The sequence below is a fragment of the Heliconius melpomene genome, chromosome 21 (assembly GCF_056956725.1).
Source record: "Heliconius melpomene rosina isolate 202511_hmr_F chromosome 21, ASM5695672v1, whole genome shotgun sequence".
Classification (NCBI taxonomy): Eukaryota; Metazoa; Arthropoda; class Insecta; order Lepidoptera; family Nymphalidae; genus Heliconius; species Heliconius melpomene.
The window spans coordinates 6797175-6813993 of NC_140409.1; the positions used below are offsets into that span (position 1 = coordinate 6797175).

Here is a 16819-nt window from a genome sequence, read left to right on the forward strand (position 1 = left end):
ACGTTTACTACCAAATTAATGAATGTATTCCAAAATGAATTTGCTGAACTATTTAATGTAATTGCCATAATAATAAAAAACTTAAGTGAAATTTTGTTTTACAAGTAATATAGGGATAAATTTTTTTTTGTATCTACTTACTTTGTTATTTTGGTATACCAAAGCGAAAAACATAATTTAGTTTATTTTTTTCCCGACAAATAAATTTAATGTTTTTGTGTGGTTACTAAGCAAAACTAAAAATATCACAATTCATTCAAATCCGATTAATAATAAAATAAACTTTATCGTCGATTTGAAAACCTTATCTTGCTTGAAGTAGAAGAAAAATTTAAACCTTTGAAGTGAAATTATTATTGTTTAAATCATTACAAAAATCACAACTTAGTCTTATTAATTTGGTAGCAAATATTTTAATTTCAAATGAATATTTCAATTTTAGCAACTTTCATAACTTGGAACCTTTAAAATGGCGAATTTGATATGTAAAAGAGTGAATTTGAAGTGTAACATATATAAAAAACAATAGCAGTTCAGTATATTTATTTCAAAATTTGAATTAAATTTAATGTTTCCAAGATACTTATTGTCACGCTAAAGTTTTAAATTAATATTAAATCATTCGTAAACTGTCTCTTTTTTATACCTGTCTATCACGTTAATGTAGAGTTAAATTTTTGGTCTTTTTATAAAAATAATAAAAAGATAATATAATAAATAAAATACTTTCATTAAATTTTACAAAGTAAATATTAAAGATTCTTAAAAGGAAGTTACATGTGTATTGTAAAGTAAATTTTCTTCTATAAAACGTAATATTAAATAGTAAATAGTTACAATGATGCTTATTACCTTGTTCGTACTTGAGGTGACGGCGCAAGCATTTTCCGAAGTGTATTCCTCGGATGAAGGTCCAGGGGTGACAGTGGAACTTTGAGAAGACGAAGGCGAAGAACGTCCATCGATAGGCAAACGTTGCTCTTGAACACAGGCTAGTCTACGATTAGATTTAATATATAACATTTTATTTCTCATTTCCAAAAGTGTTTTTTATTTTATTATATATATAACAATGATTTTTTTTATTATTTACCTTTTTAGAGTAACTAAAGTTCCAGTTAGTTTTTTGCAGCGCCGCAGAGCCAACTCCAAGCGCTCTGGCTCTTCTTCAAGCATTTTCTCTTTGCGGACCACCTACAAAAAATATCTGTATAACAAAGTCCAATTTCGCGATATTTTTAGAAATTTCAAGAAATACCTTTTCCATTTCGGCGGCAAGTTTCGCTTTCATAGTTTCTTGAAGAATTGGGAATTTAAGTTTCCAATCGGCAACAGTTTTGCTGCTTTTTGACAGTACCATAGCAATGCGCTCAATATCGGCCATATTTACTCGGGTTTCCCTAGAATTCATGGGTGAACTTTTTAATTAAATCATAAATTATTCCTTTGAAAGCATTGTTAGGAGTAAGAGTAGCACATAGAAATTACCTATTAGCAGCTTGCCCACGCAGACGTTCAACAGTTGCTTCAAGTTCATATAAATCGTTTTCCAAGAGTAACATATCTTGACGATAGATTTCCTCTTCACGGGTTAATTGCTAAATACATAATATAATAATTTGAATATCTCAGTAATGTACGAATAACAAAAAAATGTAGAGGCCAGTTAAATGTAGTGAGTGGCGTCACACGCGTGTGATTATAAATTGGACAGGATGTGGGTTCGATTCCCGCTCGAGGAAATGAAATATTCAATATTTTTATTTCTTCGCTCTGGTGTCGAGACGAAGCGCGGCATTAACTTCCACTACTCAACACGCAGCGTCTCTTGAAATCAGCGGAACAGCGGAACATGGGGAGCAGAGAGTGCGGGATACATCGTGAAACAAAAGAAAAATGTAAAACGTACTGAATCTGGATCTTGTTCACAAAAACTTGCAGCAATAGCTCCAATTTTTACAATAGTCTCCGCCATCATTTGCCTCATCTGTATAGAATGAGATAAAGTTGACCGGCGTAGGTTACGAGTCTGTGAAAGAAAAGGCCATACTCATACAGTATTCTCTGAATTACCTAGGAAATAAAGAACTTTTCGCTAAGCTGTTAATAATTCGCATACAACTATTAGCCATATTCGCAATGAATTAAAGATAACCAATAGAAATATCACATACCTCAATTCTCAAATCACGACTTTGCTTTTGGAGAACGCGAAGTTGATTAAAGAAATCAGGATTCACGTTCAAGGTATAAGTTCGTTGGGGAGCCAGAGCGAGCTGTTGCCCGACTAGTCCTGCTGGCTTTGGTGGTGGTGCTGGCTTCAAACGATCCCGTTCTAGGAAAAAAGATGTAAACATAACTAACAGTCCATGTCGAAAGATCAATCCTAACTTTTTACCAAAAAAAAATATAGCAGCGATATTAGAGATAAATAATAATGAATTAACAGCTGTATACTATAACCGTACAGCAATAGCTAATAAAGATATTAATGTTACATAAATGCAATGTTTTTGAAATCCATTATAAGAGAAATGACATTTTAAGCTCGTGTTAGTTGTTAAGTGAAATAATAGCCAAGGCGCCTTGTTGTCAGTGTAAAGATAAGCATTTTATTTTACACCCGTCGGGACAGTATAAACGGATTTCAAAAAGTTACCTTGAGACGAAGTCCGTGGCAATGTTGAGGACTTGATTGCCGGTTTTGTTGGTTTTGTATCAGCTTGTTATGGCAAAGAAGTAAGCGGAAAGAAATCAAATACAAGAATTATGATATGGTTATGATGTTGACTACCAAAAGAGACAGAAATTATAGCTTTAGGACTTTAGATCCAAGAATGATAATACGCGATACGTACGTATATGGTGAGACTTACAAAATGAAAATTATTTCTTTGTAAATAATAAATAAATAAATAAATAAATTATAACATACATTTTTGTTAAGATATATATTTTAATTAACTATTTTTCAATTTACATACCTAAATATGTCATGCAAATAATTAGTACGTAACCAACGTCTAAAGGTAAACGCGTTTATCTCATTCTCAGCTCCTATAACAGTGACGACATAACGATACTACGATGTTTGAAGATGATTTGTTAAAATTTAACAAAATTTCGAAATGTAGCATTCTAATGAAATTAATGTCACATGATGAATCGTAAATGAGTACGTCTTATTTTATATTATAAAAGTAACAAACATTACAAAAAATATTTCGATAAAAAAATAACTTAAAAATTATTCATTGAGATCAAGAAAAACACATTGACATATAATTTTTTTCGCTATTCATAATCGTTTAACATTATTATTATAAATTGGCACAGTAACTGAATAATACAAACAAATAACGGTTGGTCCAAGGGATTAATTGTAAAACGTAAATAACAGTCTTGGGTCACAAATGTGCATAAATAATTTCTAAATTTGTACGAAAATTACCATCACCAATTTTTCTAATAAAAACTACAATTCCATATTAACATTTTTATATATATAATTAATTTTAGTTCAATGCATACCTGAATGTTGAGGTGAATGTTGTTTAGGAGAATTCATGTCTGGTGGATCATCGCTAAAAGATACTGATTTCTCAAAAGAGACAGACTTTTCTGAAATCATAAATATTTATCTATATGAATAAAAAAAGAGAGTCAAAGTTAAATTACGATTAAACAATGTGAAAAGTAATGTCTTGTTTCAAAATTTGATAATAAGAAAGTGCCAATCATTTATATAATAATTGTGATTATTATATCATCCTTTTCTAGATAATATATACATTTTAATGTGCTCATAATTTTTGCATGGAATAAATGAAATTGATTTTATTTACTAAAATGAAAATTTAGTATGAGTCTTCATTAAACAAAAATAACAAATTTTGTGTCCTCATTAACAATACAAAAACCTAAGATTACAATAAATGTAGATGGACGTGCAAGATAGGAAAACAAATTTAGTAACTTTCAGATACTGTAATGCGAAATAAAAATAAATTAAATATACAATAAATATAATATGGTGAGCATGCATTTGTTCAATACCCTTCAAGCCCTGTTTCTACTATAACATATTATATTGTTATTGTTTACGGATCGACTTTCAGTGACGATAGACAGAATAAAAGTACATTTCATTTGATGATATACCTACAGTACAGCAAACTGAAGCCGCTCGATAACAATCTCATGAAGAAGCCTACGCAACATACTTTTTACCACTGAAATAGCATCTATAAAACAAACAAAGTTCATTTCAATTACTACAGTCGAAATTACTTTTATTATTTAAAAATCTGATTCCATTATATAGTGCATGGAATTTTACCAAACACGTATTTTATTTGATGTCGTTCCAATCTTGGTAAGGTCCAAAATAAGAAAATCACACGATTCAGCAAGCAAGCGTTCGGCGTGATAATGTATGGAGAGTGCACAATGCATTGCGAATGTGTGTTTTGCCTAATAGAAGAAAGAATTCCTAAATTAATATGATGAATATGTTGTGCATGTCGTGAACAAAAACATAGAGAAAGTGTCACTTTCGCTGTCTACATTCCAAGAGGTACGGAAGAAGCCAACTATTAGGACTTCACATCTATTCGCTTTCTGATAGAATGTGGTGTCGGCCGTAATTTGCGGTTTGTTTCCTCTATTACATTAGAATACACGAATTAAATAACAATTTAAAAATCAAACACGTTCTTTAAAAAATATATTATACATGAAAATGAAATATATGAGATGAAGTATTTATATAGCCCTAATGCAAATGGAAGATATTGAGTTAAAAGGGATTTAGAAATTTGAATTTTTAACATTAGCAATGCATCGGCAAGTTGACCGCGATCAATCAAACTTACGAAATCTGTCTCTCCCTAATTTAGGAGGTCTCTCGTTGCTGGCAAATCGCGCGGCATCTGGATACAGGAAACGCAAGCCACATTAAAGACTAAGCTTTTTACATCAAGCTATATAGGAAATAATAGTCAATAACTTTTATACGATCCAAGTTTTGAAACTATTATATTGATATATTTATATTAAACCACACAGATAGTTTTACCACAATAAACTGCTGTAAAATATCAGTTTCAATGCGTTGATAATAGTTTTAACCTAACAATTGAGTCAACAGTAACATTTCTGACCGTCGGAATAAACCAATTAACATGGTTTAACTTTTCACATTTCATGTTACTTCCCAAAAGCTAATTCCACTTTTCTGCTTGCAGCATATTGCTCATACATTACTATTTCTTTACCTTGAGGAGCTGGCCTTGGAGCGTAAGATTGGTATTCCTGTCTTGGGGCAGCGGCTGGAGTCGGGGTGGGCGCACCTCCTGGCACCTGTAGAGCCTTTTGTACAAGCCCCGTAAGATTTGCAAGTTGACGTTCCATTTTTTCAACGCGAAGTCGTTGCATATCATCCACAGGTGGACCAAGCCTATAACAGCGCATGACCATCGGCAACCTTATTAGTTAAGTTATTTATTTTTAACAATTTTCGCCAGCACCTTTCATATCGCTTAGCAACTTATATTGTGGCCACAATATCGCACTGCATTTAACATTTTTTATTATTATACTTTCATAATAATATCAATTAAATAGATTAATATTATTAATATTATTTGTTTCATTTTTTTGTTATATATATATAAAAAACAATTAAATTGCCGATTGGAAAATAAATAAAAAATACCTGGCATCGTAAGGAGGTCGTGGCATGGGACGTGGCGCTGTTGTTATAGGATTGACGCCGTACATTTGATAGGCATCGTCTATTATCACCGTTTCACTGCGAAGAAAGTCTTGTGTTTTATATTTAGCTCAAAATCTCGCGATTGCTATAGTATTATTAAAAAATATATTGAATAAGGATATTTCATTCATTTTTTACAAATTACACTAATTGAAATTTAGTTTTTACTTGGCCTCTTCATCGATGATTGGAGCTATGGGAGGTCTTCCGGCAGTTCCACCCAGGAACTGGGTGTAGTACGGATCTTCATAAGGTTGTCGTGGGGCAACACGCTCGGGAGAAGACATGTATCCATCTCCAGAATGAGCTGTTTTTGTATCATAATTAAAATTTTCTTCAATGTAATTTTAAATTTAATTATATAATACGTTATAAGCGAGAAAGGAAAGGGAAAACAGTAGGCCTCAAAATGTTCAATATTGTTTAAAAAATAAATTTAGTCTTATCAAGACAAACTTCAATTAAAAAATTACATAAGATTGCTATTACCATATAGGAAAGCAAGAAGGAAGTGAAAGCCTATTAAATAGTTGACTATAAATAAATTAATGAAATAACTACCAAAAATATTTGTAATAAATTAAATTTAAAAAATTAAAAAAGAAATGAAAATAATATTTAATTCAGTATTTCATATTATGGATAAATAGCATAACTATCTTTATCATTTTAATCACCTTTAAATAAAATAAAGTTTACCAAATAAGGTATAGGTAACTTAGTACCTAAATAAAGGAATCAAACAAAAACGACAATATGCATTTTAAAAAATATATACGTTTTGGTATATGAATGATGACTCTATATATATATAGTCTTCATTATTTCTAACTTTTTAATAAGTTTCTTGTGGAAAAATTCAAGGGTACTTATTCATTTAAAAATATTTCCATTTAGATAAATTTTACTTTTAATATAAGTACCTGTACGTGTATACTATTTTAATTCATTGATTTTATTTAATTTCTATTATAAATACTAAGGAGATCTACCAATTGAACAAAATATAATTATTTAAAAAAAATATCTGTCGTGACTGCTTTTTTTAATGCAGAATTTATATAGCCCGCTATCCTCGAGCAATAAAAAAAATAAAAAGGAGTACTGTACTTGGTACAGTATATACTCATGTAACTTTAATATAATTTTATAGAGATTGGTATTTAACCAGTGTTAACATGCAAAAAATAAAGATATGGAGAATCCTAATGTTCCTCTTTGAGCTTACAGTTGAAGTTAATGTCTATTATAAATTTATACAAACAAAATATTTGTGTCGACAGTAAAAATATTCTAAAATCAATTTGAGGTTTTTGATAATAATTCTAACATACAGAAGCTTCAAGCAAATTAGATTTTGGAAGCGAAAAAAGACGTCGACAGGAGGAGGAGGCCAGGGTTACCAGGGATAGAGTATAGTTGATCGGTACCGCGAGGACATTCGGCCGCAGCGAAGGGGAAACATCGCTCAGATCCACTCCCTGGGACGTAAGAGCGCACCGGTTTGCTGGGTGCAGAAGGACCTACACATATATCACTTTTTGCAAATATACCTAAAATAAGTAATCTCCCGAATTTAATTTTATTTATATAAAAAAAACAAAACATAAGGCGAGTTATGATGATCAATTTCAGATAATGTTTTTTGTTTGGGAATTATAAGTGTTAAGATTACTTACCAGTTGTGGGTATTGTTTTGGCGCGATCAGCGGGCACAGGCGGCGCTGCCGGCGAGAACGCTCGCAGAAGAGAACCACCACGAGGGAGTGTACTCGGAGCCTGCGTCCCCATATAGTAAGCAGGCGCTTTAACCTACATAAAAAATATATTACATTATGGAGTCATCATTTATTTGGCGGCGTTGAGTTTCGCCCCTGAACACACAATGGCTCGAGAATTCGGCGGAAGTCGTGAACGGAAGTGTTTGAATGGGGAACGGAAAACTAGGTTCCCAAGTTCACCTATCCAGGTGAACCTATCCATTTATTCACTTTGTATAATGTAACAATTTTAAAGAAATCTTCAAATAAACGTCTTAAATCAATCTTAATAATTAAAAATAACTTTATGGAAACTATGCGTTTTAGTAGATATCATTTTCTTCTTTTCAAATAAAAAAAAATGTGAAGATTTTTTTTGTCTCTACAACGCTAGGTAGAAACATACTCGTATGTACATACGTACAGGCATATTGCCAATTATAGTATATATTACATTATTATGCCTTATCAATAAAATGGATACTATAAAATGAAATAACAATCTGGAGAAAGATATCACGGGAACATAATGGTCGTCGCCTAGTGCGTCGTACGACTGGCTGGTGACGGTCTGCGGCGGGCGACGCTCGTATCTAGAATACCTAATATCTAGATACTAATATATAAAAGATCGAGAGGTAAAAGTTCGAATTAAAAAAATCTTTTTGAGTTGGATTATATTAATTCAAATAACTTTTAATAGAATACACTATAAAAGATACTTGGGGGGGTCATACACAACTCTTAGTTATTTAATAATTTTAAGATGATGCTTTACTATTTAACTTGCTATAAAGTATCAATTAAATGTTTTTGAAACATCTTATTGTTTTTTTTTTATTTCACTCTGTATTTCGCACATAGCAGGATAGGCAGAAGAAACATGAGAACGTGGCGTGGTGGAACTTAACGCCGCAATGTTACTGAAAATAGTCGTAAATATTACATAAGATACTTATATGCCGTTTGATAATAAATTAAATATTTATTATGAGACGTGAGTCATAAAATATTTAATTATATATATATTTTTTTATGAGTAAATTATTTAAATTGTAAAATGAAAGCGGCACGTCCATCGGCCATGTTATGTTTTAATTTTCATAATAATATTTACAGTTATAAGACAACAATGTTTCTGAAGAAGCGGTTGTGGTTTACAAACAATTACATAGTAATAACCATTTTAATATCACGAATGATGATGACGAAAAGTATCAGTTGATATTATACTTTTCTAAAGAAAACACGAAATCGTAGTGTAATAGAGCAATTTTGTGGTCTACATAACTTCACATGTCACTAAAATTATATTAAACTCTAACAGGTTCGTGTTGCTACTAATATTTTTTTTAATATGTGAGTTGATATTTAAGTTAAAGATGATGAAAAAAGTAGTGATATTATACGTCAATCAATCAATAAAGAATCAGCTAGAAGTTTATATGAATTAAACTGGTACACAATTGGTAAGCTTTTCTAAGCAAATTTTCATATAAATGCATACTATTTTTCTATGTCTTATTCTCATTTAAGTTTTTACCCGATTGCGTTACGCTAAGGAGGGTAATGCTGCTTATGAGTCTATATAATATGTATGTATAATAAATACGACGAATGAATGTATGTGCGAATGAGTGTATGTTTATTTATAAAAAAAACAAACAATAGTTTATTATGATTAATTGTCGTATCGTCCATATATTTCTTCTAATATAATGTACGTACATAACAAGTATTTTTGCTCGGATGTAACTCGTTTCCAGCTTAGATTATTAAAGCACGTCTAGAAATCACGACAATCATAAAAGTCTAGTATCAATTAAGCTAATTTCAAAAAATCTTTCAATTAAATAATTAAATAAGTCGTTTATACTATTACTAAATACATTTGTAATATTGAATTTACTGCACACTGTAGTATTAGCAACTAAAACAAAGGAAATGCCTTGAAGCTTTCTGTTTGAAGCTCTATCAGAAATGTATATTGAAATGACGTTACAGATGGAATCGATATTTCAATGGTATTTGTAAATATGTATGTATATATACCTGCGTCGGGCAGTGAGTGGTTCATGTCAAAGTAACCAAATATATACTTTATGTATACGTACGGATTTGGTATTGAAATGGATAGCTGATTAAACTGGTTTAATAAAATTGTGTTTGAATTTGAATATATTTCTGGATAAACACTGTAAAGGGATGCAAAAATACTAATAGAATATGAATTTGGTAAAATTTTTAGCCTAACCGGCACACTTGGTCTAAACTATTAGCAATAATTAAATGCGCCCTTTACAAACATTTTTGAGCGTGATGAACATTTTCTTTTGTCACATAAAAATTAAAAATCTGGTACATTTAATGAAGAACCATAGCAGCCAAGATAACCTATAAGAAATAATGAAATACCATCTTAGACTGTAAATAATGGTAGATTTTTTTCATTGACACAAAAAAAATGAAGATCTGAAGCTTCTGATGAAGAATCATGCTAAACTATAAGAAATAATTAAATACCATCTTAGAAAAATAAGTTCTATGTATATAATTAAAAATTTATGGAATCTACTGATAAACTTTATAGTTGTAGTTGTTTATAGTTTACAATAAAGTACAACAAGTTCAGCTAAATCATAAGAAATAAGAAAATGCCGCCTTAACAAAAGTTGTTCATGGTATTTTGACTCAGTGATTGAAATTTGGTTGTGAATTCGGTCTTCTCTCAAGGAAATAATAATACTTGGTTTGCTCATATTGGCTAGCTTCCGTAAGACAAAGTGTCTTGAACACGCAGTGGGAAGCTGAAAATGGAATGTCTTGACACTTGACACGTAAGAGTGGACAAAGAGAATCTTGCCAGGTTCTCTCCATTCTCGCGGCCATTGTTCTATAATATACTTGTATATATAAAATGTGGATGAATTCAAATTCATTCATTTCATATTGTTTACAACTTTTAACAGCCTTTATATTCTCAATATCGACATTTTTATTATTCATGTTTTTAGTTACCAAATATTTTTAGTGTAGCTGATATCGAGATGTTAAACTGATAGTGATATATGCTATTAAGTTTTTAATAATAATTCAGATATGTTTATTCAATTTTTGAACGGCATTTGTACAGGAAAATGTTATATTCCAATTTCATAAATAGTTATTATATCTTTTTCAGGCGGATTGTGGAATTAAAAATGGGAAGCTTCATGTTTCTGTTTTTAATTTTAACTTCAGCTTCGGTTTACAGTATAAATCGCTCTGTGTATAAAGTATCGTTAACACAAAAAGGATTTACACAGGTAAATAAACTGTACAAACTGAAATATCGAGATATACATATATTTCGAGAATTTGACAAAAATGCTCTATATAAAGGTTAATAAGGCTTTATTCCATTTATATATATATTATATTAAGGATAATAAGAAGGCCGTCGCGTCGTGGCGAAGGAGCATAAAGGTGTGACTGTAACGCGACGGTTGTGGGTTCGATTCCCACTCGGGGGAATGAATTATTACTTATTAATATTTTCAATTTTTGACTCTAGCAACGACACAAGTCTGGAGAAAAAACAAATATTTCAATAAAAAGTTAAGTAAGCATTTTTAATATAAACGTAAAATTCTTATTTTTTTTTTAGTTTCTCCAATACGATGTGGAAACCCCTCCAATAAGAGAATTCACTTTCTGCATTTGGTTGCGATTTTTTGATTTGTCTTATGAGCAAAGTATATTTTCTTATGTTGGTAAGTTTTAATTTTTTATTGATTGTGGTGCAACGGTGCATCGTTTGACTATAAACGCGACGGTTGTGACATGTGGGTTCGACTCCCACTCGGGGAATGCCTCTCAACACGCATTGCCTCAAAAGTTTATATATGTAAAATAAAATAAATCAAATTTCTTATACTTATATACTTTCTTTAAAAACAATTACACATTTTGAACGCACTAATAATCGTTAATATAATAAAGATTCAACGTGATTGCAATAATTTAAGAAAAGGAAATATTGGCGCATGTTTATAATACGCACTTGAATGAAGTCTGTAACAACTATCAGCTATATGACCTCTTTATTTGGACCAGTTCTGTACAACATTTCTTAACATTTGATTTTGGTCGGTTATGCAACTTAAAAATTAAAAGTAATGTATTTGCACTTTATAAGCTGTCTCTCTCGCTTGTCAGTCAATGACAAATTGACATTCGCTCCTACGGCATAATGTGGCATGGTTAAGGACTTGAAGGATGATTAAAAGGCCGTTGCCTGTCGTTTCGACTCATATTGAGCGAAGTATCCTTACTAATGATACTCACGTCTACTATAATAAACGAGAAATAGAATAAATAAGTAATAGAAAAAAATATATAAAAAGAATGTTATTCATTTATGTATATGTTAATAACAAACTTATTTCTTATATTGAATTATAAGAATACCTAAGTAATCGAGTAAGAAAGATATTTACTATTTATAAGTAGATACTTAATTTACCTGCTTTACAGTCTGTTTACGATAAACGCTAATACTGGAATGGACTAATTAGAGCGTGTATGTTTTTTCAGCGGACAGCAATAACCGCGTAATAAGGCTATGGCTCGACTCTGGTGGGCATTATATTAAAATATCATTGAACGGACGACCTGCCTCTTCTATTCCAGTCGATATCACCAAAAATACATGGCGACATATTTGCATATCCTATCAGTCCGATTTTGGAACGTGGACACTTTACTTGGATGGTGCACTGGTATCTTGCGAAGCGACCCAGAGTGTAAGCACATTTACAATCGTGTTAGTTTTATAATGGATAATTTTTTATTTTAATTGTTTATATTTTATTCATAATTTAGAATATTTTGTTTATTTTCATATGCCGTAGGTAAATAAATAACATATTTAGTTGATATTTTTAACAATAATAAAAAAAAATAATAAAACAAATTAAAAGTAGTACCAGACCACCGAAAACGTAAGGTTAAGATCGTGATTACCAGAGGCTAATCTTTACATTGAGAAACCAGTTCATTTTGCGTTTTGTTCTGAACTAACTAATTTGTTCTTATATTCATATTATATATACAAATTCACAGCTATTTGGCAACACTCTACCTGCTGGCGGTAGTGTTATTATCGGTTATGGTACAACTGAAAGCGGTAATACAAAAATTTATTAATATGTATTTTTAAAAACATATATAATATTTTAAAATATAATGCTTGTACAATTAAAGGTATACGAAGCGGATTGGAAGGTGAAGCATTCGGAGCAAACATGATATTAATTTCAACAATAGAACGTAATTATACAATGAGTAAAGATCCACAGTATCAGCAAAAGCAGTTTAGTAAAAATAAAATATCTGGTTCAAACAATTTAAAGTATATGGTTCTCGAGAATTTATCAGATGATGAACTGACAGATAGCATTGTATACTCGACTACCAGATTACCAATTTACAATTCGTCACGAAGTTTTATAAAAATTAAAACACCATTAAGTGAAATAGAGCATGATGTAGGTCTAGGTGATATATATAGAAAAAGAACAAGAATGATCGATAACTCAAATGATGAACAAATTATAGATTTTCCTATGGCTAATAAAGGAAAACTTTCCAATAGTGAAGAAATCATAAGTTTATCAAATATAGAAAACAAAAAAGGTAATATTCACTTCAGAGGAAAAAGTCAAAACAGAGGGACGTTATACAATATTGGTAATGAAGATTTTCCTCCTCCATCTGAATTTGAAGAGCCTCCACCTTTAGTGTCATTTGAAGATTATATTCGTGCCAATATAAAGTTAACAAAGCCAATTAATCGACCACTAAAAGATACAAAAGAAAATAAAAAGACAACACCATATCTGGCCGAGTCTATGCTTCAATTATATAAACATAAATTACAAGACATAGAAATACCACCACTACCGAAAAAGAATTCGAAAATTTATGGTCAGTGGACCAGTTCTCAGTTTGCCAATAGTGTACTTAATTATCTTAAACGTTTTAATAATGAATATAACAATCAAATAGGGGTCCCACCAACAATACCATTAATAAGAACATTAGATAATTTTCCATATGCATCTGATTTCAAGGTAACTAAAGTACGCCCACCTTTAGAATTCCAAAGAAAAAAAATGACTGACAGTTATATTGATATTAATAAGCGTATTGGCAAATATCCACAAATAAATATTGAGATATTACAAGATGATTTAAGAACTCAAATTATGAAATCGCACGCAAAAACTCGGCCTAAAAATATAGAAATAAACAATAGAGGGCAAATAAAAAATATTAAAGAGCATAGAAATTATAGACATGTAGATAATCAACTATCGAGCAGGGAAGAACATAGCTCAAACATACAAAATTCTTCACCTTTCTTATCAAATATTAAAACAAGTTCGAAAAATAATCCAACGCAGTTTGATCTTTATAAAGGTAATAGTTTAACAACAATGCTTCATTTTATAAAAACTTCGGAATATTCAAATAGTGAAGAAGAAAATAAAAATGATATGTACACCAGGAGTTTATCAAATGATAATGAATGGCATAATGTGAATTTATTTAATAATGTTAACAAGCCAAGACCTTTTAATGTGGAGTGGGAAAAAATAGACGGTGGTATCGAGAAAAAGTTACCTGAAGTAACAAAGAAAAAATCGTCTATTAAGTTAAAATATATACCAGAAAATAATAAAATTGTCAGAAATCTGGATGATTCAGAAATACTAGACGCTCGTACTCTCGCCATGGAAATATCAAATTTATCAAATTTAAACAATTTTTCAAACCATTCTATATTAAAGTATAATCAGGGATTTCTGCCCATAAAAAATAAATATAAAAAAAGTGATAATAAATCAAATGCCATTACAATGAAAAATGGTAATGAAAAAAGAGATTTAAATAAAGATAATTTCAATAGAAACGTTAAATTAGGTAATGCTTTAAACGAAAGATTTATAATAGGCTTTAATGAGGAACAAAATAAACAAAGTTTTGTTGGGGGTAATGAGAACATTCCAGATGTTGGTAGATACAGGTCTGACATAGATCGAGGCAGTGAAAAAGTACCACCTTCGCTTGGGCCAAGTATTTGTAAGAATGTTGAACTCAGTAGCCATCACTTCTATGTTCAGCCTGATGGTAGTGTTGACGTAACGCATATATGGTCACCGATAAAAGAAAAAAATGTAGGCGTTAATTTCGTATTACAAAATTATAAGAAATGTTCATTAGAAGAATCAAGTTTTCAACGTCATCCTTTATTGCTAATCGACTGGAATAAGACACCAGTTCGACTTTTTGGTGGGGCTAATCCGAAAAAAACAACAGATTTATGTGGTTTCTTTTGAATATGATTAAAATATATGTAAGTGTAATAATAGAACATACTCGTAAGTTTTAATTTAATTTGTCAATTAATGAATTATGGAGTATAAAATAACACAAAATATTGTATATCTATACGAACGAATACTTACCTACACGAATCATTAGAAACATGATTCATTTACGGATATTTCATCACTTTTGAAATAACAACACTCAAAATTACCAAAAAGTAAACTTTTGAAACCATGTCAATTAATTTTGTAAGTTATGTAGAAACGTTTCCTCTATGTTAGTAATTATGTTAATAAATATTTTGTTTTATTATTAAAAATAAATTTATTTTTTATGATAAATCTTTTATTCTTGACCGCAATAACTGAAATAAGTTCTCTAAGTAATCAATTTCATCATATACATATGCATATGGAGGATGTAAATACTGGTTTAAAATACAATATTTTATTAGTTTTTACGATTTAAGATTTTTTATATTCAATTATTTTGAAATAATGATAAGATGATATCATTATTTTTTTTATAAGTATACATACACTTTTACACTTCGTATTAAACATAGTATTATTTGATGTAATGAGCCCATAAACTTTTAAGAATATACACATCATATCATATATACGAGTATATACATCAAAATATTAAGTACAAATAAAATATAAATAAATATTGCCATTACATTACATAAGATTAAGATCTTAGAAATAATTTTCTTTATATTAAAGAAATTTATGTAATTTATTAAATTTATGAATGCAACGGAATGTGGGTAACAGAAATCTTAATCGGAACGGAATTTCCTAACACTATGTTCCCTCTACCTACCCTAATGTGCGGGATACAGGGTGAATTTAATAATATTATTATAGATCATTTTAGATTCTTTCCTTCTTAAAATACTCAAAAAGTAAAATTTCCTCGCCTATCTGCGTTCGTGTTTTAAAATTCTATACAAATGCGACAGGTTGTGAGTTCGATTAGACGAGGAAATAAAATACTTAATATTTTCGTTTCTTTGGTCTGGTGTTGACTCGACACACTTTTTATTTAAGCTACAGCGTTGAGTTCGGCCACTCAACATGCAATGACTGGAATAAGTCCAGAGTACCGCGTACAGTCGGGAGTGGAGTGTCTTGACTTGACACTATGCTCCCTTTGCCTACCCTGCTACATGCGAGAAATACCTATATACTCGCACTTTCTCGTACGTATACGCGTATAAAAAAAATAACTAGTGCAATGCTAATACGCCGTCATACGATCATAATATTATATGAAATATTTTAATGAATTAAGTTTTTGTAGTCAGTTTCATAATCAGACCGACCATTTCGCAACTCCCGGAAAGATGCTTACGATTAAAAATGGAAAGCATAATTTTCACTCAGGTGACACTTCTTAAGAATACGTCTCTTAGTAATACATCTTGAGACTAGCTTCTTAGATATATTTTGTAATTCCTCGCTATAAAATTCATAAAATAAATCTTTCAAGTAATATTTGTGTAGCTATCTATATCTTTTCAACCATTTCCCATCTTTATTGTGAAAGTTTCAATGAATTATATATTATTTATTGAAACTTTTACTTTGAATGTGGAAAATGTTTGAAAATAATTATATAGCAACCTTTTTTAGTAACATCATTTGTTAGATGTTACCAAATACATAATGCCTAATAAGCCACAAGTAGATTACCCAGTTAAAAATATCTATATGTGAATATCAGTGATGTTATGATAAATCTATCTACTTATTTTTTTTAGTTTCACACATTGTCTCATATATACATATCAGGGTAGGCGGAGAGAACCTAATGAAAAAAGTGCATGCCTCTTCTTTTTTCTTTTTACAAAATTTTATTTTCAAAATGTGTAAAGTACCTACTCGTATAGTATAAATTTATT

At 30.4% G+C, this 16819-nt stretch overlaps 2 protein-coding genes across 12 annotated transcripts in view; one reads left to right on the forward strand and one right to left on the reverse strand.

Moving 5' to 3' along the window:
- LOC146527069 (coiled-coil domain-containing protein AGAP005037) overlaps positions 1–16819 on the reverse strand; it is a 115171-nt gene that overhangs the window by 11289 nt on the left and 87063 nt on the right. For 4 of the 11 annotated variants that reach the window (XM_085206273.1, XM_085206272.1, XM_085206280.1 and 1 more), the window contains 14 exons: positions 7456–7588; positions 7180–7299; positions 5945–6083; positions 5717–5812; positions 5277–5458; positions 4875–4931; positions 3532–3621; positions 2660–2722; positions 2175–2335; positions 1910–2029; positions 1489–1598; positions 1259–1418; positions 1094–1194; positions 853–997 (listed from right to left, as the gene is read on the reverse strand). In XM_085206273.1, coding sequence (XP_085062399.1) covers positions 853–997; positions 1094–1194; positions 1259–1418; positions 1489–1598; positions 1910–2029; positions 2175–2335; positions 2660–2722; positions 3532–3621; positions 4875–4931; positions 5277–5458; positions 5717–5812; positions 5945–6083; positions 7180–7299; positions 7456–7588 — 1677 coding nt within the window. The remainder of the gene's footprint in view (positions 1–852; positions 998–1093; positions 1195–1258; positions 1419–1488; positions 1599–1909; positions 2030–2174; positions 2336–2659; positions 2723–3531; positions 3622–4874; positions 4932–5276; positions 5459–5716; positions 5813–5944; positions 6084–7179; positions 7300–7455; positions 7589–16819) is intronic. The other 7 variants (XM_085206276.1, XM_085206277.1, XM_085206275.1 and 4 more) reach the window with 7 other exon arrangements.
- LOC146527070 (uncharacterized) lies at positions 11768–15175 on the forward strand. The gene is made up of 4 exons (XM_085206016.1): positions 11768–11777; positions 12112–12320; positions 12640–12703; positions 12781–15175. Exons 1-4 carry the CDS (start codon positions 11768–11770, stop codon positions 14916–14918), a joined length of 2421 nt encoding a protein of 806 aa, XP_085062142.1. The 3' UTR covers positions 14919–15175.

Excerpts from the sequence above, each read along its gene's own strand:
- LOC146527070 (XM_085206016.1), top strand. Across the intron at positions 12,321-12,639 it reads CTTGCGAAGCGACCCAGAGT|CTATTTGGCAACACTCTACC; the intron begins GTAAGCACATTT and ends ACAAATTCACAG. Across the intron at positions 12,704-12,780 it reads TTATGGTACAACTGAAAGCG|GTATACGAAGCGGATTGGAA; the intron begins GTAATACAAAAA and ends GTACAATTAAAG.